General features: G+C 55.6%; 7 protein-coding genes across 7 annotated transcripts; 3 read left to right on the top strand and 4 right to left on the bottom strand.

Annotated features, from left to right (window-relative positions):
* Positions 1 to 837: 837 nt before the first annotated feature.
* Positions 838 to 1740, bottom strand: BGZ61DRAFT_530551 (uncharacterized protein; the record flags this gene model as incomplete). Its single annotated transcript, XM_046253571.1, has 1 exon — positions 838 to 1740. The coding sequence occupies one exon, from the start codon at positions 1738 to 1740 to the stop codon at positions 838 to 840; it is 903 nt and encodes a 300-aa protein (XP_046106928.1).
* A 401-nt stretch (positions 1741 to 2141) lies between these two features.
* BGZ61DRAFT_530550 (uncharacterized protein) lies at positions 2142 to 3891 on the bottom strand (the record flags this gene model as incomplete). Its single annotated transcript, XM_046253570.1, has 2 exons — positions 2142 to 3638; positions 3700 to 3891. 2 exons carry the CDS (start codon positions 3889 to 3891, stop codon positions 2142 to 2144), a joined length of 1689 nt encoding a protein of 562 aa, XP_046106927.1.
* Positions 3892 to 4600: 709 nt separating this feature from the next.
* On the top strand, positions 4601 to 7531 carry BGZ61DRAFT_530549 (uncharacterized protein; the record flags this gene model as incomplete). Its single annotated transcript, XM_046253569.1, has 3 exons — positions 4601 to 5510; positions 5564 to 7401; positions 7469 to 7531. The coding sequence occupies 3 exons, from the start codon at positions 4601 to 4603 to the stop codon at positions 7529 to 7531; spliced, it is 2811 nt and encodes a 936-aa protein (XP_046106926.1).
* Positions 7532 to 13727: 6196 nt separating this feature from the next.
* Positions 13728 to 14813, top strand: BGZ61DRAFT_347077 (uncharacterized protein; the record flags this gene model as incomplete). The annotated part of the gene is made up of 1 exon (XM_046239940.1): positions 13728 to 14813. One exon carries the CDS (start codon positions 13728 to 13730, stop codon positions 14811 to 14813), a length of 1086 nt encoding a protein of 361 aa, XP_046106925.1.
* Positions 14814 to 16473: 1660 nt separating this feature from the next.
* On the top strand, positions 16474 to 16824 carry BGZ61DRAFT_475987 (uncharacterized protein; the record flags this gene model as incomplete). Its single annotated transcript, XM_046248758.1, has 1 exon — positions 16474 to 16824. The coding sequence occupies one exon, from the start codon at positions 16474 to 16476 to the stop codon at positions 16822 to 16824; it is 351 nt and encodes a 116-aa protein (XP_046106924.1).
* Positions 16825 to 17207: 383 nt separating this feature from the next.
* Positions 17208 to 20667, bottom strand: BGZ61DRAFT_199429 (kinase-like domain-containing protein). Its single transcript, XM_046237896.1, has 5 exons — positions 19573 to 20667; positions 19280 to 19508; positions 18152 to 19219; positions 17737 to 18071; positions 17208 to 17678 (listed from the first exon to the last, which is right to left on the bottom strand). The coding sequence occupies exons 1-5, from the start codon at positions 20374 to 20376 to the stop codon at positions 17577 to 17579; spliced, it is 2538 nt and encodes an 845-aa protein (XP_046106923.1). The 5' UTR covers positions 20377 to 20667; the 3' UTR covers positions 17208 to 17576.
* Positions 20668 to 21316: 649 nt separating this feature from the next.
* BGZ61DRAFT_475985 (uncharacterized protein) lies at positions 21317 to 22775 on the bottom strand (the record flags this gene model as incomplete). Its single annotated transcript, XM_046248757.1, has 4 exons — positions 21317 to 21748; positions 21784 to 22120; positions 22376 to 22480; positions 22579 to 22775. The coding sequence occupies 4 exons, from the start codon at positions 22773 to 22775 to the stop codon at positions 21317 to 21319; spliced, it is 1071 nt and encodes a 356-aa protein (XP_046106922.1).
* Between the last annotated feature and the right edge of the window lie 2545 nt (positions 22776 to 25320).

The following is a 25320-nucleotide window of genomic DNA, read 5'->3' as shown; positions in this document are numbered from 1 at the left end:
CACAACCACGAAACCGACGACACGACAACACCCGATCTGCGACCATCAAGACCAGCTCTCACTTGATCGCGATCCATGATTTCTATTTCAGGCGTCGCTCTTACCAACCCAGGTGCACCAGGCGCGCGGAACTTCAGGAGGAGGAACTCAACAGGGAAAGGGAAATCAAACCGCGGCTGCTTAGAGAGATACACCCTTGGACAACGGTTTTTTTTTCTCTGTCGGAATGGGCCAGGCTCTTCATACCCCATACATCTCTTCTTTTTTCTGCCTCCTTTTCTTTTCTAACCATCACGCGGTACGGCCATTGGTATCATACCACCACTGCTTTTTTTGCGTTCTTGTGATACTCCTGGTGGTCAGGGAGAAGAAGTCATCTCGAAAGAGATCTTCTCCCTCCCCTTTTTGGTTTTCATCTTGCTTCATCCACCAATCATCGCCTCACTGCTGGCCATGCCAAATTTGATCGAGCTCTGTTGACTGGGGTTATGATGGGTTGATGTATGAAGGTGAATTAGTCGTTACCATGTTAGGAGATGAAATGAAAATGAGGACATGACGTGTTCATGATGGAAACAAAATTCTACTCCCTCTGTGTGTATCACTGGGAATTACGATAGTATCACATGCGAAAGGCGAACGTGATTCAGAGCTTTTGCGCAAGCTAAACTTTTGTCTATACCTCTACTCCCAACATTTTCCCCAATCCTTCCTTGCATGTGACTGAAAGCCTTGTCAGCTACAAGCTCAGGTCTTATAACACTGTTTGTACTTTACATCCCGCAACCAATCTCCCCTTGCTTAGCATCCAAACGTTCTCGACCATGAGAAGGGCCACTAGGTAGCGACCGAAGCCACCCAAGCCTCAACTCGCTTTCTAGGGATTGTGGGGCTCTTTGCTTCAGGGCGCCTGACGAGGTGCCAAACCGCCTCACGTGCTTCCTCCTTGACCTTGATGACTTTGAAACTCTTGGCCAACTCTCGCCCCCTTCCCTTCCCACGGTCCAAGTCGGCCATCAGCTTGCACACCTCGCCACGGATGCCTCGGCGGCGAGTGGTGGGAACGGTAATATGGATCTTGCGGTCGGTATTTGACGAGCGGGCTTCCTGAAGGCTCCAAATGACAATGTCGTTGTTCTTGGCTTCACCCCACTTAAGGATGTGTCGTGGCAGATTTGGAGCCTGATCGTTCACGAGTCGAAAGAGACTTACGTCTGACTTGTCGATGGAGGTTTCAACGTTTGTGAGATTGAGGTCCTGGAAAAGGTCCAGGATGCCGTCGCGGCTGCAATACCAGCTTGTGGTCATTTTGTTGGCTGTGTCGTTGTTCGGTGTTGTGTAATGAGGCTTGGGGTCGGTATCCGTGAAACAGAGTTTAAATGGAGATTCTCTCTTGAAAATGGCGTGGGAAGTGGACTTGGGCAATATCTTGAGAAAGCGCCTTGAAGAAGTTTGAGAGGGGTGTCTGAGAGATCTTTCGACCTCGAGTGATACGTTGCGGGGAGAGTTGTCAGGAGCAAGAGCAGGGGTGGTCCTCGGCTTTATATCTTCTTCTGTTCGACGATGAGAGTCCCGTTTCGCCGTGGCCATGTCCATTGAGGTATCCGACAAAAGGGTTGGCATGGAACGCGATGCTAACTGTTTCGGGAAGTAGGGTAGAGATTGTAAACCCAATGGTCCAACTCTGGCGGGCTCAAAGAGGTTCCTTGGGAAGAATTCCATGTTGCTGGGTGTAGCCATATTGTGGGTGGTACTCAAGGTTGGATGGTACCAAGAGAAAGCATACGAGATGATTGTAGTATGATCCTGGGAACAAGATGATCGTCGCAAAGCACAACTGGTGTGGTTGATGTTAGATGTGAGTTGAGAATTATCCCACGGGGCAAGAGAAGACAGGTCCTCCTCGTATCTGAAATGCAAAGTGCAGGTGCAAATCAAACTCGGTAATGAGGTTACTCCCATTTTGCTCAATAGCAAGCGACAAGCGGCGTTGGGGTCAATTTGCAGAAGGCGTCAACGCTCTCCGGACCAAGTACTAATGGGGCACTTTCCATTATCAGTCAGAACCGAGAACCCACGATAGCTGTCCTGCAAGCGTTGCGTATTGAAAGGATTGTGATGAAACTTCAATCAATGGCCCGTCAGCTTGCCGTCATTTCTTCCAGCTTGGTGAGCCAGAATTCCCTGCGTGTAGCCGTGATACGATCCATGTAGAACTTCGCAGAATCTGTCTCATCGATCCCGCTTGCCACATCCACTTCATACTGCTCAAAAAGTTTCGATGTCAGTTTTTCCAGGTCCTTTAGCGTTCCAGGATCCGTGATCAGCACTGCTACTTCCGGGTCTTTATGGGGTTGCGCAGGTGACCACAGAGGTACAGATGGGGAATCTTCTGCGCCAGCCACCTTTATGGTCGAACTAGGTTTATGTTCTTCATTGACCTTAGTGTTTGGTAGCACGACAATACGGGTGGATGATTCATCCACAGTCATCGAGACTTCCCCACCAGGGCTTCCTTCATCAACAGCTGCACTGGAGCGCTTCGTTCCTCTAAGCTTCGGTTTTTGTTTCGAAGATGGCTGCGTCAGAGCTTGGTCCTTCTTGGGAGGCAATATCGTCCTTGGTGACGATGTTATCTTCGGTGATACCAACGCCTTTAGCGATGCTGCCGTCTTAGTTGCCAACTTTGGTGATGATGTCGTTTCCATTGACCCTGAATCCTTTGGACGAGAGTCAAAAGGGAGCCTACGAGGTCTTGGCATGAGATCTCGAAAGCTCTGGTCCGAATCTCCAGCCAGAGGCTCTGGGCTGGCATTATCACTCGAGAATTGTGGGAAAGAAGACGCGGTGGGCACTCTGTTTTCCATTCCGTCCACCCCCGCCGATTGGGAAGCATCCTGGATTTTTGGGGCTCCAAGAACGCTAGGAGAAATTTTCGGTATATTATGTAGAGCGTAAGTACCGCCCATACACGGACTCGATCCAACACTTGGGCTTGGGCTCTGTCTTGTTGTTTCTTCCGGGGGAAACGATTGTCTGAGCGGCGAACTAACCCGAGGCATGTGGACTTGACTGTTACTCCGATTGAGGAAAATGTTGTAAGGGTTGAGTTGCTGCACCACAGCATCCGAACCAAAGGGCGAGTAAGCCGATACTGAAGCATAAGTCGGGAGAGAATTTATTCGCTGGGGGTATTGGAATTGAGGTGGTGCCGGCTGTCCCCATGTGGACTCAGAAGTCTCCCGCGGCAGAGGTGAATTCAGCAGGGACGTAAATGGAGCATCCGAGTGGTTGTTGAGATTGTAAGGGACGTTGGAGGGGAAAGATTGAGGGAGGGGCGTGATTGAGGAGAGGCGCGGACCAAAGTTTGAGGCAGTTTGGACGTCAAGAGAAGCAGCAGGCAGGGACGTTGCAATGGGTGTTGAAGGGGCGCAGGTTATTGAATCGTTAATGCGAAGATTTGACTTCTCGAGCATATAGACGGCAAGGTTGAAATCTCTCTTTTCCTCGAATCGAGCGACAATCGCACGGCTGTGGCCTGGAATAATGATGCACATTTCGTTTCGTTGCTTCTCGACGCTAACGATGTCGGTGGATCCGACAGGGTTCTTGAGGAGATCATGAAGGCGAATTGATATCTTCTCGCCATTAGGAATACAGCGCGCACCAGGTACAGGTCTTGAACTTGAACACACGTACTAGTCGTTGTTGTCCGTTGTGAATGAGGAGAACCAGGGTTCCGGTCTTAGAATCAACAGGCCGCTCGCCTTCCAGAGTTAAGGTGAAAACATTTCTTGGCCGACAAGTATGGTAGACCCTGGTCGAGGCCCCGTCGCGGATCTCCAACCGCTGGAGTGGACAACCAGAGACAGGTGTTGGTGGCCCAGGCATTTTGAATTTCGAGAAGTGTCACAAGTTTAGGGCGGCTCCGAGTGAACAAGGGTGACTCTGTGAAGCCAGCTGTTGAACAATCGGAATGGGAGCATTGCACTGGAGGCGAGAAATTCCATGCGCTGCATGCAACCTCAGGTGTCTACTGTGTGTCCTGTCACTACCTACCTAGGCAAGCTACTGCCGTGGCTGCACCTCGCACCTTCCTCGAAACATGGGAAACTTTGAGTCCGGGGTAGGTGAACTGGATTGTGCCTGAAAGACGTTACTGAGGGAAACAACCCGATTGGCTGTCAGGTGTAGGACCCGCCAAATCACGTGCAGATAAGCCAGCCGCGCATCCTTGCGATTTTCGAGGCGGCGCGCGCAGGTCCAACCACCAGAGACCCCAGCCAGCCGACTGGACTAGGCGGAACTTCGACATAACCTCTGAGGTAGTGAAGAACCACATCCCCACGAGCTCTGTAATTCTACCACCAGGAGTTTCATTTGGTCTGCTGAAACCAGACCGGGGCGCTCCTGTTCGTCCGATCGACGGTGCTGACTCTTGCACCCTCGACGCGACTTGGCACATCGACCAGCCGATCTCAACGACCACCCCGACGTCCCCCATCGCGAGTACGACCGCACATCTTCTTAGGCCTCCGAAAGCCTCGTCCAATTCCGCGCAAACACGCCCGATCTGTGGCGGATCGCATTGGCCGACACCATGGCCCCCGTACGGCAGGACATTCCGATGCACGCCATCGAGCGCACCCCCGAGTATGAAGACTTCATGTCGCGATTGCGCGAGTACCACACCAAGCGCGGCACTACGCTCGACGCAGAGCCCAAGGTTGGCGCGACACATCTCGACCTTCTCAAGGTCTTCAACCATATCGTTGCCAATGGAGGTTACGATAAGGTATCCGAGGAGAAGCTGGCATGGCGGCGCATGGCCGCTGAGCTTGGCATCTTCTCTAACAACGAAGCCTCAACCGCCTTTTCCCTGAAGGAGAAGTTCTACAAGAACCTTGCTGCCTTTGAAATAAGCACTGTCCATGGAAAGGAGCCGCCGCCAAAAGATATCCTCGAGGATGTCACTGCCAAGGGTGCCGGCCTCCTGTCCCGAACGCGCGAGAACTTCCGTGGCAAGCGCGAGAGTAACATCGGTGCCACAGACTCGGCCGCTTCTGGAGACGATGGCACACCCGTTCGCGAACGACCCGTCCCTGATCCCGCTGCTAGTGCCCGGGCATCTCGCGGGTTGCGCGAGGCACCACCTCAACGTGTCATATTCCAACCCGATACTGGGCCAACTCGAACGACCAGGCATGCGTCAGCGCACCATGCTAGCCACCAGAACTCTCCCGCCACAAACCAACCCCAGACTCCATCGCATCAGCACGGCATGCCCCCTATGCCTCAACCACAAAGCCACCAAGGCAGGGGCCCCTCGATCCTACACCATCCTCCCAACCCCGAGAACACCTCCAACCTGGTTACATCGTACCAGCCACGATATCTCAAGCCCCTGCAGCTTCGTGCTGTCGCTACTCCTAGCAATGCTCCCAATGAGTTCCAAAAGGCTCGCCAAAACCAACGTATTGTGGACCCCCGCCAGCCATTACAGCCTGGGAGTAAGTCTTGCATGTCCCCTATTGCACAGTTAACAATAACTGACCTGTCACAGCTGGTTTTGACGGCCCTAATATCTACATGCGTTGCCTTAATGCTCTGCGGTCTAATATACCTGCAGAGCAGGCCTTTGCTCTCAACCATCTCGTCAAGATTTCGTATGAAAGAGGCGACAAGTATAAGTTCGACTCTTTCCCTGGCCTTGCAGAAGGCCTTGTGGAGAAGGCCCTACAAGTCGGCAGTTTGTTCTACCACGTTAACTGGGTCGTTTCCTGGGATCCCAGTATCGACTCCAGCGATATTGACACTCTTGATGGTAATAATGGCACCCAGGATATCCTGGAGCGGATCCATAATCTCATTGAGAAGGATATGCCAGATGTCCTCCAGACTGAGGCCTACGCTGATGAGCTGGTCCTGGTAACCGAAGCTGTTCTGACAATACGGAACATGGTCACTCTCCCGGAGAATGCTCATAACATGTCTGATTTCTACCCCCTGAAGGACCTCATCTGCATCATTCTGCACCTACCGCACAAAGACTCCCTCATCGAACTTAAGCACTTGACGTTGGATATCGCAGAGCAGCTGACGCCATTTATGGCACTGGAGTCAGATGACCCTCTCTATAAGACACTGCTTGCACAGATGGCATCCGAGGACCGCGGTGCGATCTTGACAGCTCTCCGCGCTCTGGGCCGGCTCTCAATGAACCTCGAGGCCACCAATAAGCTGGGTAACGTCCCCGGACTGGTGCTGCAACGAATCGCCAGCTGGCTTCTCCTCAACGACGACGAACTCATCGACGCATGCCTTGACTTCCTCTACCAGTACACTGCAGTCGTGCCTAACGTGGACAACCTGATCCGCTCTCTGACACCTGAGAACCTTGTCGACCACCTCACCCGCCTCCTTGCCCATGGCGCCCGCAAGGTCCAGCGCGAGTTCACCCTTGTTCCCGAGCAGAAGCTGCCTGCTCGCGACGAGATTGCCCCAATGCCCGAGGACCTCCTTCAGGAGATGCTCAAGCTCGAGGAGCCTGAACGTGTGCATCATTGGGTCCGCAGCTTCTTTGAGGAGGACCGCGACTCATTCGTCACGCAGCTGGCCGCATGGCAGGCGTACCAAACCGCCTTTGTTGGACCGCTTAAGGCCATTGGTCAACCGCTTATTACTCCCGCAGACTTCATTAGGAACAGTACATCCGTGTATAAGGACTCGAATGCGCAGGTTCTTAGGGAGCCCGGCGATCCTCAGCAGAAGTTCATCATCCACGGCATTCGCGCTCGCCCTCGACCGCTTAGCATTGATGGAAAGGAGTACGGTCGATGTCTTTGGGCCTCCAATCCCACCAACAAGAATGAGAAGTGCGGTCACTTTTATCTAAAGGCTAAGCAGATGTGGAACCATATCCTCACGACTCACATGGAAGAGAAGAAGAACGAAGACGACCAGTATGAGAACACCGAGAAGGAATTCGTCTGCACCTGGGGTGAATGTTCCCGATTCGTCAATCCGACCAAGCTGTACCTCCAGGACTTTGCGCGGCATATCAACACGCATGTGTCAGCGATGCTGCCAACCTCGGAAGCGCAGGCTCGGAAACCAGACCGACCCTGGATCGTCCCCGCCAAGACCATGGCGGTGACCTATGAAGAGACCATGACGGTGCGGGACGAGCGGAATCCTAACGCGCCCCCGCAGGCTGCCGGTATCCCGCTGAGTGCCGCGCTTGTGCTGCGCAACATTGCCCGCAACGTCGTCAAGACGGAGGCTGAGGATGAGCTAATTAAGATGCAAGAGAGTGGTGGAGAATCCGGTGGGTGGAACGAGACCCTCTTCCGGCCGATCTTACCTCGCCTCTTTGAGATTCTGGCAGAGAACCGAGCCTTGGTAAGTCACTTTTACTTACTCCGATTGAGCCAATTACATGGTGTGTTAGTGCTAACAAATCTCGCAGAGCCCCTACATTGCGTCACTATTGGATCTGATCCGAATCGACAACGACGGCCAAGGCCGTTGAGTTGCCGTGTGGGGCCGAGATTCACGAGATTCATAGGCGAGTGACGAGCGTGTGGGTCGGACCCTGGCCGATGGTGTCCAGACCAAGTGACGCCCAGACCAGTCTTTAATGGCTCGGTGGCGAGATTGAACCATCCTCGCGGGATAGATCTAATAGCAAAAGCCTGGACCAACAGGTCGGCCGGGGCAAGGGAATCTGACAGAGATCGCAGCTGACCTGCAAGACGATGTTGGGGTGCAGGACAGAGATGAGGAGCAGACACGATTCGATGAGTGAGATTCAACGAGACGAGGGGTTTCAGAGCGTTGCGTGCGGACGAGAGGAAGGCCAGGGGGTGATGAGCGTGGCTTTTGCATTGCTCAATTGATTGTATCTGGATTGGCTTGTGTAATAATACCCTGCCCGCCGGCGTTTGGAACGGGGGCTGGCTGGTTGGTGTTGGATGAGGGCGAGAAGGACAGGGTCGACGGGCTAGTGACAGTCTGGTATCGCCATGTCGCATCTCGGACGCGCTCCTTGTGGGATAGATAGTCGTACATTGGCGAATGGGTATATTGACATTTCTCCTTGATACGCGGTGACCGACGGCGTCCCACTGAGCTGGGACGATCTGACATCTGAACATCCACATCTGACATCCACATCCAACATCCAATATCTCGACATCGGCATGAGTGTTCTCCGACTCACCGGGCCGGACTGCAAGAGGCCTTGGCACCAACTGCGCGGCAATTCTGCACGGCGCCGGGCCGGTCCCCAGTTTCCCAGGGCCCCGGTCGCGAGATGGCCCGTCTCCCGGAGCAGCAGTGCGCTCGCCCGAACGGCGACCGGCGCGTTACGAAAGGCATGGCTTATCGAGCTTCGGCGGCTCTTTCTCGTGGCAGCATGGTTGTGTCGGAACATGTCGATGTCGATGGCATGTCGCGGCAGGATCCCACTTATACCCCGGACTTGTGGTTTGTGTCAGGCCCGTGTCAGGCCCGTGCGCCGGCGGATAGGCGCGGCACTCCCCACGCGCATTCGAGGTGCATGCGTCTGTGACGGCGCCTTGACCGGCGATGGCTGCGAGGGCGACAGCTTCTGCAGATATTCTGGAACCAAGGCAGGGAGCGTGGTAGCTCCCCCACCACCAGAGCCACCAGGGCACCCTAGAGCTACATCAGGATCCTCAGGGCAGCCCCCCCCAGGGCACCATCAGAGCCCACCAGAGCCAGCTAGAGCCCACCAGTCCTCCCGTACCACACCCACGCCGGCACCCAACCTCGTGGCCGGGACGCTTCAGCCAGAACTGGGCCATCTCCTACACCGTACCCTCGTCCCATCGTCCCATCCTTCATCTATCGCAGCCCGGCATATGCAGATCGGGTGCGTCAGGCGCCTCGGCCCAACCCTCGTCCGCCTCCATCTTGATCCAGAGCCGACCGGCCAGGCCAGGCCTTCTTCAAACCTAAGCTAGGTATGCTTAGATCATCCTTAACTTATACAAGCATGGACCATCGAAACAGCGCTGGGACTGACGCTAAACAGCAGCTTCATGAGAGCGGACCCATCTGAGGCGCCCAAACTGCCTGGGCTCCATCAAAGAATCCTGCTGCCTGTACTAAACGAGGTGAATTTTTTCTTGAATGAAGATCTTGGATGGAGATGGCTAACGTTAACCACGGACTTGCTCTCCCGCTTCGTCTCCATATCATTTTCGTTTCAAGAATGGACGTTGTCCGAGCCTGCAATGTGCGAAATGCATGCAGCGCTGGCCAGGGTCAAAAGAGGCTTGTCTACTATGCGGGCGTGCAGATGGCGATGCAGATGCCCCGCGGTATTCCCTTAGATGCAGGGAGTAATATCATCTGATGGTCCAGACCTGCCAAGGCCGGCCAGACTTGCGAAATTGACACTTTGGAAGGTATTCAGAGCGAGATGGGTTTAGAAGCAAGACTCTGGTACGACACTCACACACCGCTCAGAGCATGCCGTGTAAGCCGCTGTGTCCACAGCGGCATGTTTCAACTCAGCTCGGCACGGAAGGCTCGGTGTGGGCGATTTTTGGCCAGAATGTGGTGGTGGCATCGACCGTAAGTTGTCGTCATAATTCACGACTTGCCACATCCTAGTTGAATACGGATGACATCAATGTTGTGGTTGACATTCCATCTTGTCATGAATGCAAGCCCTAGCCCTTGGGTTCGGGACACATGTAGGGATCAGCCGGTCTCGCAGCGAGGTCACCGCTCAACAAACCCCACTGGCTTGTCAACCTACCTTTTTGGTCACCGTTTTCTATCCCTCCTTTGTTTCGGAGAGTTGGCTTCTCCTCCTGCCACGCAAGCCGGAGCTAGTCGAGGAAGAGAAAACAGAAAGAAAAAAATCTCGGAGGGTGGGGGGAGGGAGTCCGGCTCCGTGCAAGTGGGCCAATCTCGGGCTGGCGTTAAGGTTGTCTTGGCAATCTGAGGTTTAGCGTCGTCGTTTTCCAGGGAATGCAACCAACTCTGCTCCGTTGTGCCCTCTTTTGATAAAGTGATATCAAAGGCTCCAAGTTTTTGTCCATGCCTGTATGAGTGGGCTCTACATGACGGAACTCCGCCACCTCATTCAATTACAAGCCTTGCCCTCCACTACTGTCAATTGGCGAGACTCGGGCTGTGTGGTAATAATTTGGAAACCAATGGCAACCCTAAGGGAGCGACGACGCTGGCTGAGTCGGGCGGGCTGGAGGCTCGTGTCGATCATAGTCTGGACGGCTCAGCGCATAGCTCCCCCGTGTCGGGCTTGGCCGCCTTCGTTGGATGGCGTGGGATGTCAAAAAGACAACATGTCCACATGATGGCCTGCGTGAAATGAGTTGTGCCATCTCGGTGAGGCGTGAACTAGTCCTTACCCCCCGGACATGGGCACCCCACGCCACAGACTTGAAGCCCCCGGCTGCCCCAGGTCACTGGCACTTGAGGCTTGGGACCGCCCTGGGGACCGCCCTGGGGACCCGGGACATGTAAATTATGTCTGTCGCTCATCTCGGAGAACCCTGGCTTGAAACTATTGCACCCGGCCCCGAACCAGCTTTGCGAATTGGGCCGGTTCCATCTGACTCGGATTCTGGATGGGCGGTGAGGTGAGTGAGATGGAGGTACTTCGAATGGACTACCGTACTCCGTAGGGGAATTCGGCTGCCTGGACAGGATGGAGAAGGATGGGGGCCACCACCAAACGCCGGCCCCGTGTTGGCATCCCACCTCTTCGGCTACTGCAAGCCGCAACGGGTGTCACCCAGCTTGAGTGGCAGAGAGCGCGAGTCGGTTGAGAGCGATCATGCCAACATCTCTTGTTGCGGTTGGTGTGTGGGTGGTGTGGTGTGGTGCGGTGCGGTGCTGGCCCTCCGTGGCCATGGGCCTGACTGTAGGCTGTCGCGTCCATTGCGCCTGATTTAGGTGTGGTTGGTGCATCTTTGCCGGGCGGCCGGTCAGCTGCATACCGAAAACAAGAAGAAGCACGGCACTCCAAAATTAGATGGGGAGAGAACCCGGCGTGTCCAGGGAATCTGCTTCCATTTGCCACGCAGTGAATTCCTGGAACAATGCTCGTCGGTTGACGCAAGGTTTTGGCATGGGAGGGTGCGCAGGCTCGTGCGCGCCGCGGGTGGATGCAGTGGGTGCTGAGGGTGCAGTGGATGCGGTGGGTATCGTCCATGGCAGCTACCGAGAGAGCTACCCCTGTGCTTCCCCCATGAGCCCCTAAGAATTAGCGGGCCGTGGGTGCTGTGATGGCGTCGACGGTGCCCTGGACTCCTGGAGCCCGGGCCAGGCCCCGCCATAGCTCCCCACGGAATGGGGCGCGGCCGCGGATTGATCGTCCCTAGGCATTGAGGCCCCAGAAAGAATCCCAAGGAAGCAGGAATTGGACGGGGCGGAGGGCGCCGTGCGTCGTGGCACAAGGTCATCTGGACGGCCACAAAGCAAGGGCAAGGGGTCTGGATGGGGGCGTCAGTTTGGTTATGTCTGACAGAGTCCAATGGCTTTGCTGACTGGCCGATTGCCCTGCTGTCTTGTGATGCGCAGGACAGACTAGCACTCGCATCGTCATTGAGGCTGACGCTGTGTTTTCGTCTCGGACGGAGCACTGCCGCCAGCGCTTGAGTTGGTGTTAGGTACGCAGGTGTGTGTAGGCACATACACGTCCATGTACCTTAGGTGTGGTGAGAGGTGAGTGGTAATACGGAATCCCTCAGCAGCGAAGCGCCGAAGGGTTGGGGGAGCTGCGACAAGCCAGGAGCCGCATATGCAGGCCTGGTGGGAGTGTCGGTAGGAGCGACCAACCCGCATTGTTCTCTTGACCACACCTTCCCTCCCCTTCCTCTTCTGCCAGAAAGTCCCGACCCGGGCCGGGCGGACATGCGTGGGATGGGTTTGTGCGTGTGCCTGAGCAGAGAAAAAAAAAACTCTTACAATGTCACCGTCACCATTCGTACGACAATCGAGAACGGAGATAATGGGGACAGAAGGCACGCAGCCATCATGGATGGGGTTGACAGCCAATGCCCCTCTCGCCCACCAACGACCCTCGTCACCTTAGACTCACTCTAATTAATTGCTTCGTACCCTCAGACCCTCGTACCTCCAGACCGACCCTCAGCCGCCTCAACAAGACATTTCCGGCACGGAGTCAAAACAACAGCCAACTAGCAAGCAAGTGTGTAGGCGGATTGGAGTGGAAGGACAGGGAACGGGGAAACAACACCACCGTCTCCACCTCCACCATCAACAAACCCCTTCGGAAGCACGTTAGCACGTTAGCTTTCCCTAATGCTGGCTCCTCGCAGGCACCTTATCACTGAAACGCATGCACTTTGCTCGGGCTTGGAAGCTCGCCCCCCCACATCGCCAAAGCATGGCATCTCTGGTCCGTCTGACAAACAGAATTTCGTTGCTTCTTTCACCCCCTGGCGCCCCTGGTGCTGGATCTTGTGACCATCCGCCGTCTCCATCCAGTCGCATCTTGGTGGATGAACCCTGGCTCATGCGACATCGGGCCCCGACTAGGAGGTGTGGTTCCCGTGCGGTAAGGAATGTACGAAGTACTTGAGCAGACAATCAAGGTAGGGAGAGAGAGGGGCAACAGTGAATCACATCACAACGCTCACCGTCGATATCAGGGGGCAGACCGTCGGTGTAAAACGGTCAGCGTATTGCTCCACTCTCTCAGTATATAAACGCTCGACGAGCTGGCGGTCACAACATTTCTTCTTGATTCCTCATCCACACAACACACATCAAACACCACCTTGGTCCTGTCACACTCTGCATTCTTGAGCTCTCGAGAACCCCGCACAACAAAGTGGTATGCTTCCCTGCAATCTCCCCTCGTCGTGCGCCTTGTTGGCGAGGAGCGGCCCAACGGAGGAGGCCATCCAGGCTCTCTTTAAAAGGACGACAATGGAACTGCTTTGGCTGACCTGAACCCTGTTTGCAGACACCCAACCACACCTTCTCCTCATCCATCCAGTCCTGACGTCTCGTCCGTCAACCCACTCGTCCGCAACAACCGCATCGCAATTGCATCAATCAGATCTCCGCATCTCGTGAACAACTTCCCCCTGGTCCGCAGATTGTAGTTCTGGCGTCGCTATTGAGGATCCCTGAGAATAGTACTGGTCCACCTGCCGTCACCTAGTCTCTAGTCACCGTCCTAGTCACCGTCATACCACGAAGCTTCCCTCCCCGGAGCTAACTTCTCATTCACCACCCCTTACCACCAATCTTGCACCACAAACACAAATCGGTAACACGATCGACACGCTTTGCGACGACTCCCGGACCACCGAATTCAGTCCGACACCCCTAACTACAAACCAGATCCAGCCCAGCTGAGCTGATTGTGAATCTTCGCCTTACGGACATCCCGCCACGCTAGACCTGCAGTAGCGGCCACTTGACCCTCTCCCTCTCCAAAAAAAAGATCGCCCCCGGCCCAAATTTTTTTGGACTGACCCTTCACCTTGCGCCCCACCTCCGTCTAACTCTGGCCCGCCGGCGCATACCTATATCAAGACCTCCTCTTGTCGACTGACGCTCTGCTCCTTCGACTTTCTCCCTCAGTCACTTGATTAAATATACACACTTCCCTCTACTCTTCTCCTCCTTCATCCTCTTCCACATCTCTCATCCTTCATCACATTCTCTCGTTGCACTACGTCACTATATACACAATGTCTTCGGCCGCCCGAAACGTCCTCCGTCTCTCTCGGGCTGCTGCCCCCGTGGCTCGCCCTGCCGCTTCTTCGGCTCGCTTCTTTTCGGCCACCCGTATCAGCCGTGTCTCTGATACTGCCAACAAGAAGAGTGTTGTTCGTGAGAAGGAGGTCCCGGCCACCATCTACGGTGCTGGCCAGGGTGACAAGCACACCGTCAAGGTTCCCGATGCTGCTGCCCAGGTTCCCCACGACACCCCTGTCCCTCCTGCTGAGAACGAGGCTGTCGTTCCCCTGACTCGCAAGGTTTTCGATGCCCTGCCCCAGACCATGAAGAACATGAGTGTCTTCGGCAAGACCATCATCGTCACTGGTGGTGCCCGTGGTCTCGGTAACTACATGGCTCGCGCCTGCGCCGAAGCTGGTGCCAAGGCCATCATCATCTTCGATGCCAACCAGGAGCTTGGTGACCAGTCCGCTGCTGAGCTTCACGAGAAGACTGGCCTCCCCGTCTCCTTCTTCAAGGTTGATGTTCGCGATGGTGCTGCTATCAACGCTGCCGTCGATAACGTTGTCGAGCGCTTCGGTGCCCCTGATGTCCTGGTCAACTCGGCTGGTATTGCCGATTCCAACATCAAGGCCGAGACCTACGATCCCGCCATGTTCCGTCGTCTCATTGACATCAACCTCAACGGCTCCTTCCTGATGTCCCAGGCCGTCGGCCGTGCCATGATGGCCGCTGGCAAGCCCGGTTCCATCGTCCTGGTCGCTTCCATGTCTGGCTCCGTTGTCAACTACCCCCAGGAGCAGAGCTGCTACAACGCCTCCAAGGCTGGTGTTATCCAGCTTGGCAAGTCTCTCGCTGCGGAGTGGGCTAAGTACGAGATCCGTGTCAACTGCATCTCCCCGGGCTACATGGACACCGCCCTCAACCGTGTTCCCGCCCTTGATGCCCAGAAGAAGATCTGGAAGTCTCTGACCCCCCAGAACCGCCTGGGTAACGTCGACGAGCTCAACGGCCTGTGTGTCTTCCTCGCCTCGGACTCGTCCAAGTTCATGACCGGTTCCAACTGCATCATCGACGGTGGCTACACCTGCTACTAAGCAACTCGCTTGTCGGCTTGGATAGGACCGAGCCAATTTTTTATACATTGTTTGGAGGGATGGGCATTTCTGGAAAGAATCCACAAAAACAAACAAAAAGGTCCTTGGGGGGGTTTTACGCACACAAACAGTTCAGTCACGAATGACGGATCTGTTTCTGATTTTCTTTTCTCAAGCTTGTTCGGAGTTTAAGGGTATCGAAGGATAGCTGTTCTTTCCTCGAAAAAAATGGGAAGCATTGAAGGGATACAATAGAGAACCTGGGATGGTATGATAGAGAGATATGAGAGACTGCACTGGAATGTCCGGTGGCAGCGGGAGTTATAGTTGACACTAAAGAATTCTAATGCTCATTACTTGGCTCTGGGAGGCTGTTTGTCCTCGTGTCGCGATTGAATGCCGTGGTATCTTTATGTCGTTGTGGTTGCTTGAGAGGAATGGCGCTAGAGTGATTGACTCACTGCGTCTTACACGATGCTCCGTAGTAGCTCCATAGCTCCATAACTCCATGTCTTCACGATCCCCTCATGCACGTAGTCTAAATTAATTCCCCGCCTCGCATTGGCCCGCCCGGCCAACCAATAGGCACGCCGCCGGGCTCATGAAAAGGGAAATCGCATCGTCAGTTCCGGCTGCCCCCTCTCCCAGCGCCAGGCCCGCCCACCGCCGGCCGCCGCGTCTCACCGCTTCCTCGCAGTCGCCAATACCCGCCACCAGCCCGCAGATCAGTGTGGGCCCAACATCGGCTGATGGAGAGAGAGAGAGGGAAAACCTACAATCGGAACGGGCAAGTAAGAATGATGGAGATGGATGCAATCGTATGCAGAGGATAAGAGGGCAGGAAGCAGGATTGCAGTGATAAGACCAACGCAGAGAGAGACCAACAACTATCCAATCCTTACACCAAAAATGCCAAAGTCAGACGCTGGCGCCAAAACACCACGCGAGACTTGCAGCCAGCCCCCCCTCCCCCCCAGCCAGACGCCGCCCGAGACACCGCCTCTTCGCCAGGCTCGCATCCCGCTCTCCCGCATTCCCGCGTTCCCAATCACGCACTGGCCCCGTCTCCTTTCTCGCTTCCATGCGACGTACGCCTGACGTGCCTGCCTCCCCCCCGAAGCGGCCCTTCAACGAACCAGTGCTGTCCACGTTACACGAAACCGGACCCATCAATGCTCTAGTAGGATTTACACCGCATGTAATTAAGCCGACGGCGCGTGCCGATGGGACCCTCGTCGAAGTAGACGTCTGGTCCGGGTGGCGGGGGATGGCACGGTAGATGAAGAAGAAAACCAGGCTGTTCCCCCCCCCCTCCCGGGATCGTGAGACGCCCTTTTACATTTTGCAGCAAGATACCAGGAGAATCGACTTTTCGAGTTGGTCAAAGAGACAACAGGAGCCCAAGAAACGAAACCGCTACCCTCAGAAACCTCATCCATCTCGTCCCATCCACTTCATTCCCATCTACCGGGTGACAGCACAAGCCAGCACGAGATCAAGAGATCAACTGAGCTGCCGGCGAGCACCCGACGAGTCATAATCATTCATCAACCACCCGACCAAGCTCATATCACATCACTGTCGCTTTCTGCAAACGGCAATCCCCAAACTCAACGACGCCGAAAACACTCAACCCACAACCAACCAACAAAACTTCGCAATGCAACTTCTGTGCTCTCTCCCTCTCCGCGTCGCCCGCAAGCTGCGCAATCGCCTTAAGCCCGCACTTCTCAAGGCCTCTAACACCACCCAACGCGCTGCCGCATCGGTCCGCGAGACGGTCCGCCAGTCCATGTACTTCCACTCCAGCACTGACAAGCTCAAGCACCAGCCGCGGCCAGCAGCCCTTGGCACCGTCGCTATGCTGGGCAAGGTCAAGTCCAGTGTCGCCACGGGCGTGGATGCTGCTCGTGGAGAGGGCGCGAGGTTGCGCCGGCAGATGAGCACAATCTACCAAAATTGGGAGCAGGGGAATGCTCTGTCCCACGGCAACGCCGCCCGTCTCAACTAGGGTAAGATGCCGCATTATTCTCGGGGCGTTTTATGTTTATGTTTTGCGCGGGCGCGTGTGGCGGGGACAGATACCTAGGGCGGATAGCTGGAACGGATAGCAAATTCAGTTTGATCAAACTCATCAAGTATCCCTTCATCTCGACAGAACCACCCCCGACCGCGTACACACTGTGAATCTTGCGAGGCGAAGTAACAAAACAAAATTTTATGATTGGAGTTGGTGAGGAGAGAAGGGTCTAGCAACGTAATAGACCTATCTCGAGGTAAACTCGGCGGAAGTAACTTGTGAAGTAACTTGTTCGTATGCAGGGGGTATATCCAGCGTGTCATTTCTATGTGCTTTCAGGCGTCGTATCCGCGTCACCTGCTGGCACCTTTTGTGCTCGGTCTTCTGCGTCTCCCTGCGCAAGCCAGAGTCCCATGACGCGGCACCAATGCCAACTCCAACTTTAAGATGCAAGGCCTGCTATGTTAAGGTAATCGAAAAGAGGCTTTCCGAAAAAAATGGTCATTATATGATTGAGAATCGAGGTGCGAGATCCGCCGGGGACGCGAGTTCGATTGGCCAAGCTTTCAGATCAACTGCGCTGTCGCCCGTGTCGTCATATCCAAATTGCGCAGGGGGAGCGAACCCTCGGCTATTTGGTTGGAAGGGGAGATCGATTTATCGTCTTAGCGATGCCAGTAACCGACCGTCTTCCCTCCCAATTGGGGAGCTACTCGGCGACTTGGAATACCGCATGGACCAGCCTATTGTCCCTTGCGGGCCTTCTCTTGCGCTCTTTGTTCTCGAGCGGCTCGGACCAATGGCGACAGTTGTGTAAGATCAACGCACTGCTTCATGAATTCATGCTATGCCAAGGTTAGTACAAAAGACTAATGGAGGCAACGGCCTAGGGAAAAAACGTACTCGGAGCAGATCGTGGGCGCTTGCTCGCTTCTCAGGATCGACCTTGAGCGCAAAGTACAAGAAATCCTTGAAGAGAGGCGAGAGATCCTGCTCGTTCTTGATATTGGGAGTCCCGTTGGTCGCGATCAGCCACAAGGCTCGAAGGGGGGACTCTGTTAGGTATGGAGGCTCGCCCTCAATCATCTCAATGGCCATGATACCAAGGGACCAGATGTCGACTTTCCGGCCGTACTCTTTTCTAGTGACTACTTCGGGGGCCATCCAGTACGGTGTTCCCACCATGGTTGTTCGCTTGTTTTGGGCTTCGTTGATGGTAGCGCAGAAGCCAAAGTCAGCTATTTCCAGTTAGTGTAGTCCAATCAAGAATATTTCAACGGGTTTTCAACGGCTCTCCAACGGTTGAACGGCGACATACTGAGCTTAATGTTACCCTCCATGGAAAGCAAAATGTTGTCGGATTTGATGTCGCGGTGGATGACTCCCTTGGAATGTAGGTGCTGCAGTCCCTTCAAGGTCTCCCGGCACACGGAGGCGATCTGGCCCTCGGACATGATGTTGAAGGTGACAACATCCGTAAGGCTGCCACCTTCCATGAATTCCATCACGACCCACAGCTCTCCGCCACAGAGGTAGCTGTCAATGAAGTTGACAATGTTCGGGTGCGAGCTGTCCTTCATGACGAGAATCTCATTGATGATCAGATCCTTCTTAGGTTGCTGCTCAAGGTTCATCTGCTTAATGGCCACAAGACGGTTCGTGCCCCGCTCGTGGCCAGTGTAGACACCACCTGAGGCGCCCTGACCGATCTTGTTGAATCCACGGTAAATGTCGCGAGGATCGCCCTCAGAGCAAATTCGCTTAAGAGAGGCAACGACATCGAACGCAGCGCTTTGCCGAGCTCGGTGTCGCGGCCTGGCTCCGGGAATGGCTCCGGGAATGGCTCCGGGTCCGGGTTGTTGCCGTGGGGCGTTCGCAACGCCATTGGCCTCGGGGGGACGTCCATACGCCGTGTTGGGGTGTGGAGGCTGACTGGGCTGGCCAACTGGTGCGGGAACTTGATGCTGAGGCGTTCTCTTGCTAGGAGCCCGCGTGACCTGGCCAGACATAGCAGCCTGGGCCTGAGCCATCGCCTGCTCCTGCTGTTGCTGCATGAGCTGCTGCTGATAAGCGGCAGCTTGCGCTTGGACGACTTGGTTCTGCTGGGGGGCTGTCGGGGCATACGGCGATGGTACTTGAACGCGCGAGTTCGATCGAGAGCGGTGTTCTTCGGGGAGCATGGGACTGTTGTCCTTGGAGCCGAAGGATTCTTCACCAGACTGCGACATGCCAATGCCAGAGTCCTTGGCAGTGTAGGCACCTTGGGGATGGTGTCGGTTGTTCATGCTGATAGGCGGTTTCGGGGCCGGTCGACTGGGCATCAGGTCTTTGCCCGAGACCTGGCCTCTGGGAACGGGCGGCGGAGCTCGGGGATTCTCAAAACTTCCTTCATGATTGACAGTTGGAAACCTGGGTTCGACAGATGGACTAGTGATTGGTGACATACCCATATAATTTGACGGGTACGTGCCCGGAGATGCTGCAGACGCAGGAGAGTTGGCCGCATATTGGGCGCCAGCATGGTGGAACTTTTCGAGGCTCTGATCCTCGTGGGGCCTCTCAGTGGTCTCCTTGTAGAACTGTAAAATATCAACCATCGTTTGAGGGTTCTCTCGCCTTTCCTTCTCGGGGATGCCGCTTTCGTTGATCAACCGCTGCCATTCCTTTGGCAGGCCCTACGATGATGTTAACGTGGATGGATGGGCGGGGACGCCACAAGGCGGGACTGGAGAGACTGACAGTGAACTGGCCCGTCGTACTATCGTAGCCGACGTGAGTGACGTGAACAGGGTTCTCGGGGGCGGAAATGACAGGCTTCTTGGGCGAGCCGACAAGACTGTTCATGAAGCCTGAGAAGCCCGACTTCTTTCGCAGGACAGCCGACTTGGGCTCCCTGCCATCATCTGAATATCGCTTGGTGTTACCCATGGAGCCATCGGTAGGAGCGCGTGGCCCGAGGCCTTTCTCAGACAGAGACGAATCCATCCCGGTAAAACTGGCGGAGGGCCGCAAGATGGGGGTCGCGAGCTGGGAATCGGCACCGATCTTGAGGAGCGGGGGTTGATGATTGTGGTGGCGGTGGACTGGACCCTGGGGGCTCGGCACCTTTGTCGACTCAATCCGATTGAGGATGGCGGCGCCGTCGAAGGGGGCGCCGATGAAGTCGTCAGCGGGGGCGGCTGGTTTGCTAAGGGGTCGAAGGTGGGAGTCGGAGAGGCGATTATTGCGAGGGACGGGAGTCCAGGCGTTGGAGGTGGTAAAATCGCCCTGCGGCAGGATGGGTGATGCGTTCGATCGAAAGGTGTTGGCGGGAGTGTGTCCCGACGCGGTCGCGGGGTTGGAGCGTGCTGGGGGAGCGCTTGGGGCTCGTCTCAGACTTTGGGAACTGCGTTTGCTTCCAAGGGAATCGGCGTCGTAGCCGCCACCACCATCGAAGCCGGAGGATGAGCGGGCGTAGTGATGAGATGGAGGCTTCTTGACGAGTTTGCGACGATGGGAAGGGGCGATGGAAGCAGAGGAGGAGGTAGACCCGGGGCCGTCCATGATCCAGCAGGCGGGCTTGGCTAAAAAAAGGTCTCAGGACGGCTATGCAGATAATGAATGGGTCGAGCGAGGGCAGCAGGGTGTGCAAGGAGGAAAAGGTGCGCGGGTTTGGCGGCCAGAGCCAGAGCCAACAAAGCCAAATTCCGATGCAGTGCAGCGCAGTGCGGGCGGGCCTTGCTCCTGCGTGTGCCTTTGATCGAGCTTGTGCTTTGTGCTTTTTGGATGTGATTATGCTCGGCGCTGGGGGGGGGAGGGGGCTGCGACTGGGAACTGAGACTTGGGGAACAGGGAAAAGCGGTTGGCCACTGAGGCGCTGTCTCCGAATAGAGAGCCTGCTTGACGCGGACCGCCCAAGGTGGCCAAGGTGGGTTGGGATTGGGGCGTGGAGGGGAGATGGGAGGGGCGAGGAGGGGGCCTAGTGGGACGTACTCCGTACACAGGTACTCTGGGACGGATAGGGAGAGGGTACCGTTGTATGTGAGTATGTGCGAGCGCCAAGTGCGATGGTACTGTGCGGGTGGTATGAAAGAATATCGATGTTTGTGACAGAGTGAAAGTGCGTGAGTGAGATGGAATGCGGGAATGCGGGCGGCTGAGGATGGGTGTGGGATACTGTATGATGGGGTGCGGACCGATGACAGTGACAAGGACAATGACGCCTGGGTCCAGCTTCGGATCAGGATCGGGATCAGGATCAAGGCCCGGCTTACCAGCTTCTGTTTTATGCCTGTTTGTTGGCGTCGAGCTTTACGAACGGCTTCGTATTGCGCTGTGCTGTGCGCTGTGCCGTGTTGTGCTGCGCCGGCGCTGTTGCTGGTGCTGACGGACAGGTGGATGATGGGTGATGGTGCGGGATGCGGGATGCGGAATGCGGGTTGCCTGTTTCGAGAGAGATATGGGTGAGAGCTTGATTGAACCCCAGTTCTGCCTCCAGGGGATATCAAATGAACGAATGAGTGAAAGGGGAAAGGGGATGCGCGCTGTAGCGAGAAGCGTGAGAGAGGAGCGAGAGATACGCGTGGGGGGATGATGGAGGGAGTGAGTTTGGACGAGTGGGCATGCTGTCGAAGGAGGAGAGTTGGTGTTGAGGAAGGGCCAACAGGACGGGCCGTGAATCAATGAATGGATGCATCAATGGCCCATTGACGGTCTGATATGAAAAAACTACTTGGATTGACTTGAATTCTGCTTGATTTGACTGCCCGACGTGCTTGAACGGGGTGTCTGCGCATGGTGCCAGTGCAGTGCTTTGGGCATTCAGAACCAGGCGTGCAATGCTGGGACTGCGATCCATGAAGCCCATCTGGGCTAGGCTGGCTTGCAATTGGACCATGTGGGCGACGGATGATGGGTCGCACCCCCCGAGACGAGCCTACTGGCCGGTAAGTAGGCAGGTAGGTACTGTACCTGGCCAGCCCAGCGGCCTTGGAACCTTGTGGCTGCTGGGCTACTGGCACCTAACTGCCCCCGACTGGCGCTGCACCACAAACCCTGACATAGTACACTCTCGGGCCGTTGGCACAAGTCGACAGTGCGAAAGCGCGCCGCAAGCACATGGTGGTTTGACCGCTGCCATGGTTGGTCGACATTTTGGCTTTTGGCCGGCCTTGAGACCCTGCCTTCCATGGCCTTCTTCTCTCGCTTCCACGAGTCGAGGACAATAACTTGGCTACAACCAGTACCGGCAGAGTTTATGGGGACGTCAAGGGACTCAAGGGACTTCATTGGGGACTCTTCATCCGCCCTGTACAAGATGAGCCTCGGCGATTCGCTCGCGGGATGCTACGCTCTGCTGCGACTCTGCTTTAGTGCTCCGTTGGTTGGTGTGAAAGGACCCCCAACTGGGGAGTTCCAGGGGATGGGACGCGGCGAGCTGCAGACCGAGGGGGCTGTGTCGTCTTTGCTGGCTGGCGAGCCGTGGCTCTGACACATGCTGGCATACAGGGGTCCTGACTTGCTCCAGTTGGCGACATACGAAGTACATTGTGCCCTAACCTACGGCGCACGACGTCGACTGTAAAAGCGAGGCGTCTTCGTTTCGGGCAGGAGTTTGGTTATGTCCGTCTGTTGGGCCGGATCAATGTTGATGAACGGCGACGATACACTTCAGGTCCACATTCACAGCCTTGGAGGACCGGTACACGCACTGTGATGCACTGTTATGCCCTCTCCTGCACGGCGCTGCACTGCGCTGCACTGTACCTTGCTTGACCGCACGGAAGTGGAAATGGCGCCTCCACACTAAGCACGGCACAGGTCCACCGACTAGTTTGTGTAGATTCTGGTCCCCTACTCCAGTCTTCAGCGTCCCGTCCCCCACTTTGTCTCGGACAGTCTGATGGCTTCTCAGTTCTGGACGCGGCTCTTGGGTCCTTTTCGAGACTCACGAGTCGGGACATGGAGAAACAGAGTGGGGACGGGGCGTGGTGTTAGCCCTATGGGGGCCCATTGCGAGTCCCAGCTCCAGTGCCAGTGCCAGTCAGTCTGGAAAAGGCCCACGACCACTCTTAAGCGCGTTGCAAACGCACCAGGAGCGGGCGTGCGTGGAGACGCGGGTGGAGCAGCTCTGGGATCTGGCAACTCTGGTGCGGAGACAAGACTTCTGAACGAGCGCCGCGAGGGGTCAGAGCACCACAGACTCCCAGCTCCAGGGTTTCCAAGGCTGGAGCTCCTGGTCCTTGGACAATTTTAGGGTGGCGCTTCCTCGTCCGCGACGCAGACCGAGTGGTGCTGCAATTGATATGTGGTTGATGGCTTGCGCCGACTGGAGCTACTGTAGCCCGCCGCTGACTACGTATTGTCCGCTTGTCGCCCGCTCGTGGCCGGTGGAGACTGGGTAAGCCTTGGGTCGTCGCCCTTTGCTGATGTGTCACTCCTCCAACTGTCCAACATCCGCACTGGCCCGTTGCAGCTTGTAAGCCTGGTTGTCCGTCCAGCGCGCGCGGCGTAAAGGTTATGCGGCTACGCTGCTTCCTCTCGGCACTTTTTTTTTTAACACTCCTCTACGACGGAGCCATTCCCTTGACTGGTACGCAAATTCATTCGCGCAGACGCCGTCCCAGTGGGGCCGATTTGGATCCATCGGGAACCGCAGGATGCCCTGGAGGCTGAACTTCTGAAGCAGGTTACAGGCCTGCAGCCATGGGAGAGACGTGACGATGACGGGGCGTCTAGTCCTTCACATTCCCATCTCTTTGCTTTGGTGCCGGGTGTGCGTGCGGCTGTAGCGTCTGCTCAGACGAGAGACGGCGTCGTCATCTCATCTCATCCCATCCTCGTTACCTCGGAGGGTCGCTCAAGATAACTGGGTACCTAGTTAATGACTGAGAGCCGGTGTAGCGTTCTCAAGATGTGATAGCCTCTTCTCCACTTATCGACTGGCTGTCCGAAGTCAATCCCACTGCAATTGTGTGATCAACGGACCCTTACACGTCGGGAGTTGCTCTGTCGATGAATTGATTAATCTATTAAACTGCGACTGCTACTGCTGCCGTCTGATGCTTGAGGCGCTTCCTCGTTTCACGTCAGGGGCTTCCGTCTCACCTCCACGGCCGTCTTTCCCAGGCACGCGGCGGGTCATGGGCGCTTCAGCCCTTTGGATTGGGCCCGGACATCCGCCTGGCGTCTCGATGCGAGACATCCATAGACTTTGGCCCACCAGCCGCCGACGATACTTTGGAGGTATCCCGGGTTTCGACATGGCCGCAAACATGTCTCGTCCCTGGCATTTCGTTGCCGTTGGTTGCGGTTCATTAGTTACCACATCTTGGACGCGTACATCCTGTGCCGTCTTTGACGAGATCCTGCCATTACCTTGCCGGCCTGCGGGTCGGGTCAAGGCCGCCACGCGATACGAGGAATTGTTCCACCCTGACTGACAACGGCGACAAAGCTCGCATCCGTCGCGTATGGATGCTGCCCAATTATCCAAGTCTCTGGGTCTCCGGCTACCATTTACGGTACTGTTTCGCGGATCCTCTCTGCCAAATGCCGCCCCCAAGTGACAAATGCCAGCTAGCCAACCGTCATTTGTCGACCTTCACCACCGAGTACGACATCTGCTGCACAACCTGCGTTTCTAGATGGCCCAGTTTCCGTGGCGCATCTGGTTTTCTGGGGGATCCTTTCACCGGCCCTGGTTTACCCTACCCAATTGTGCCACACTCTGTCCTCGCTGGCACTGGAGGTTACGCCGTCCTGCATCATGAGAAGTGGTGAGCACACCCTCAGCACCCCTGGCCCCCATTGATACGGCCGCCAAATCCTTCAGCTGTGGTTTAGCACTTGTTGGGATCCTGCGTACGTGTTCGTTCGCATCCCGCGGGTTAAGAAGCTGCTCGATAAGCGTCCCAGTTTCCTCCAATGCTGGAATTGGACTCCCAATGCTTCTTTCCCCTCGTTGTACACGTCGTCAACACTAATTTCTTCTGCGTACGCACTTGCAGTAGGCCTCCAAGCGAATGTGACTCCAATCGGGCCCCACGCAACAGTCCAACAAAGTTCTCGTCATACGTAGTACATAAAGACACAGACTTCAACATTAGCGAGGTCGAGGTCTTGTGCACTGTACAGTACTGACCCAAGTACCGTGTGTGTATATTTGAATCACTAGATTTGCCCTGCCGTTCCGTGCCGTGTCGCATGCCATCTACGTAGTAAATCCGTACCTGCAGTAGCCGAGAGATGGAATCTTCGGTGTTGCAGACGACCTAGATGTCGCGGGAGTTCCAGGTGCAGGAGCTAGAAGAAAGGACAGGGTTCAGTCACATCTCAGAAATTCGGCAATTTTGGCCTGCAGTATTGAATTGGCAATCAATTTTCTCCGTCCCGATTTAATTCTCCGGTCTTAAGAGAGGGGCATGGTATTGTGTCAAAATTCATTCTCTCGACTATATTTGACGATCCTGAGTTATCATTCTACTAAACAACCCTTAATAGCGGGGT

This window comes from Ilyonectria robusta, assembly GCF_021365365.1.
Source record: "Ilyonectria robusta strain PMI_751 chromosome Unknown BGZ61scaffold_6, whole genome shotgun sequence".
Lineage (NCBI taxonomy): Eukaryota > Fungi > Ascomycota > Sordariomycetes > Hypocreales > Nectriaceae > Ilyonectria > Ilyonectria robusta.
This window is presented reverse-complemented; position numbering and strand designations above follow the sequence as displayed.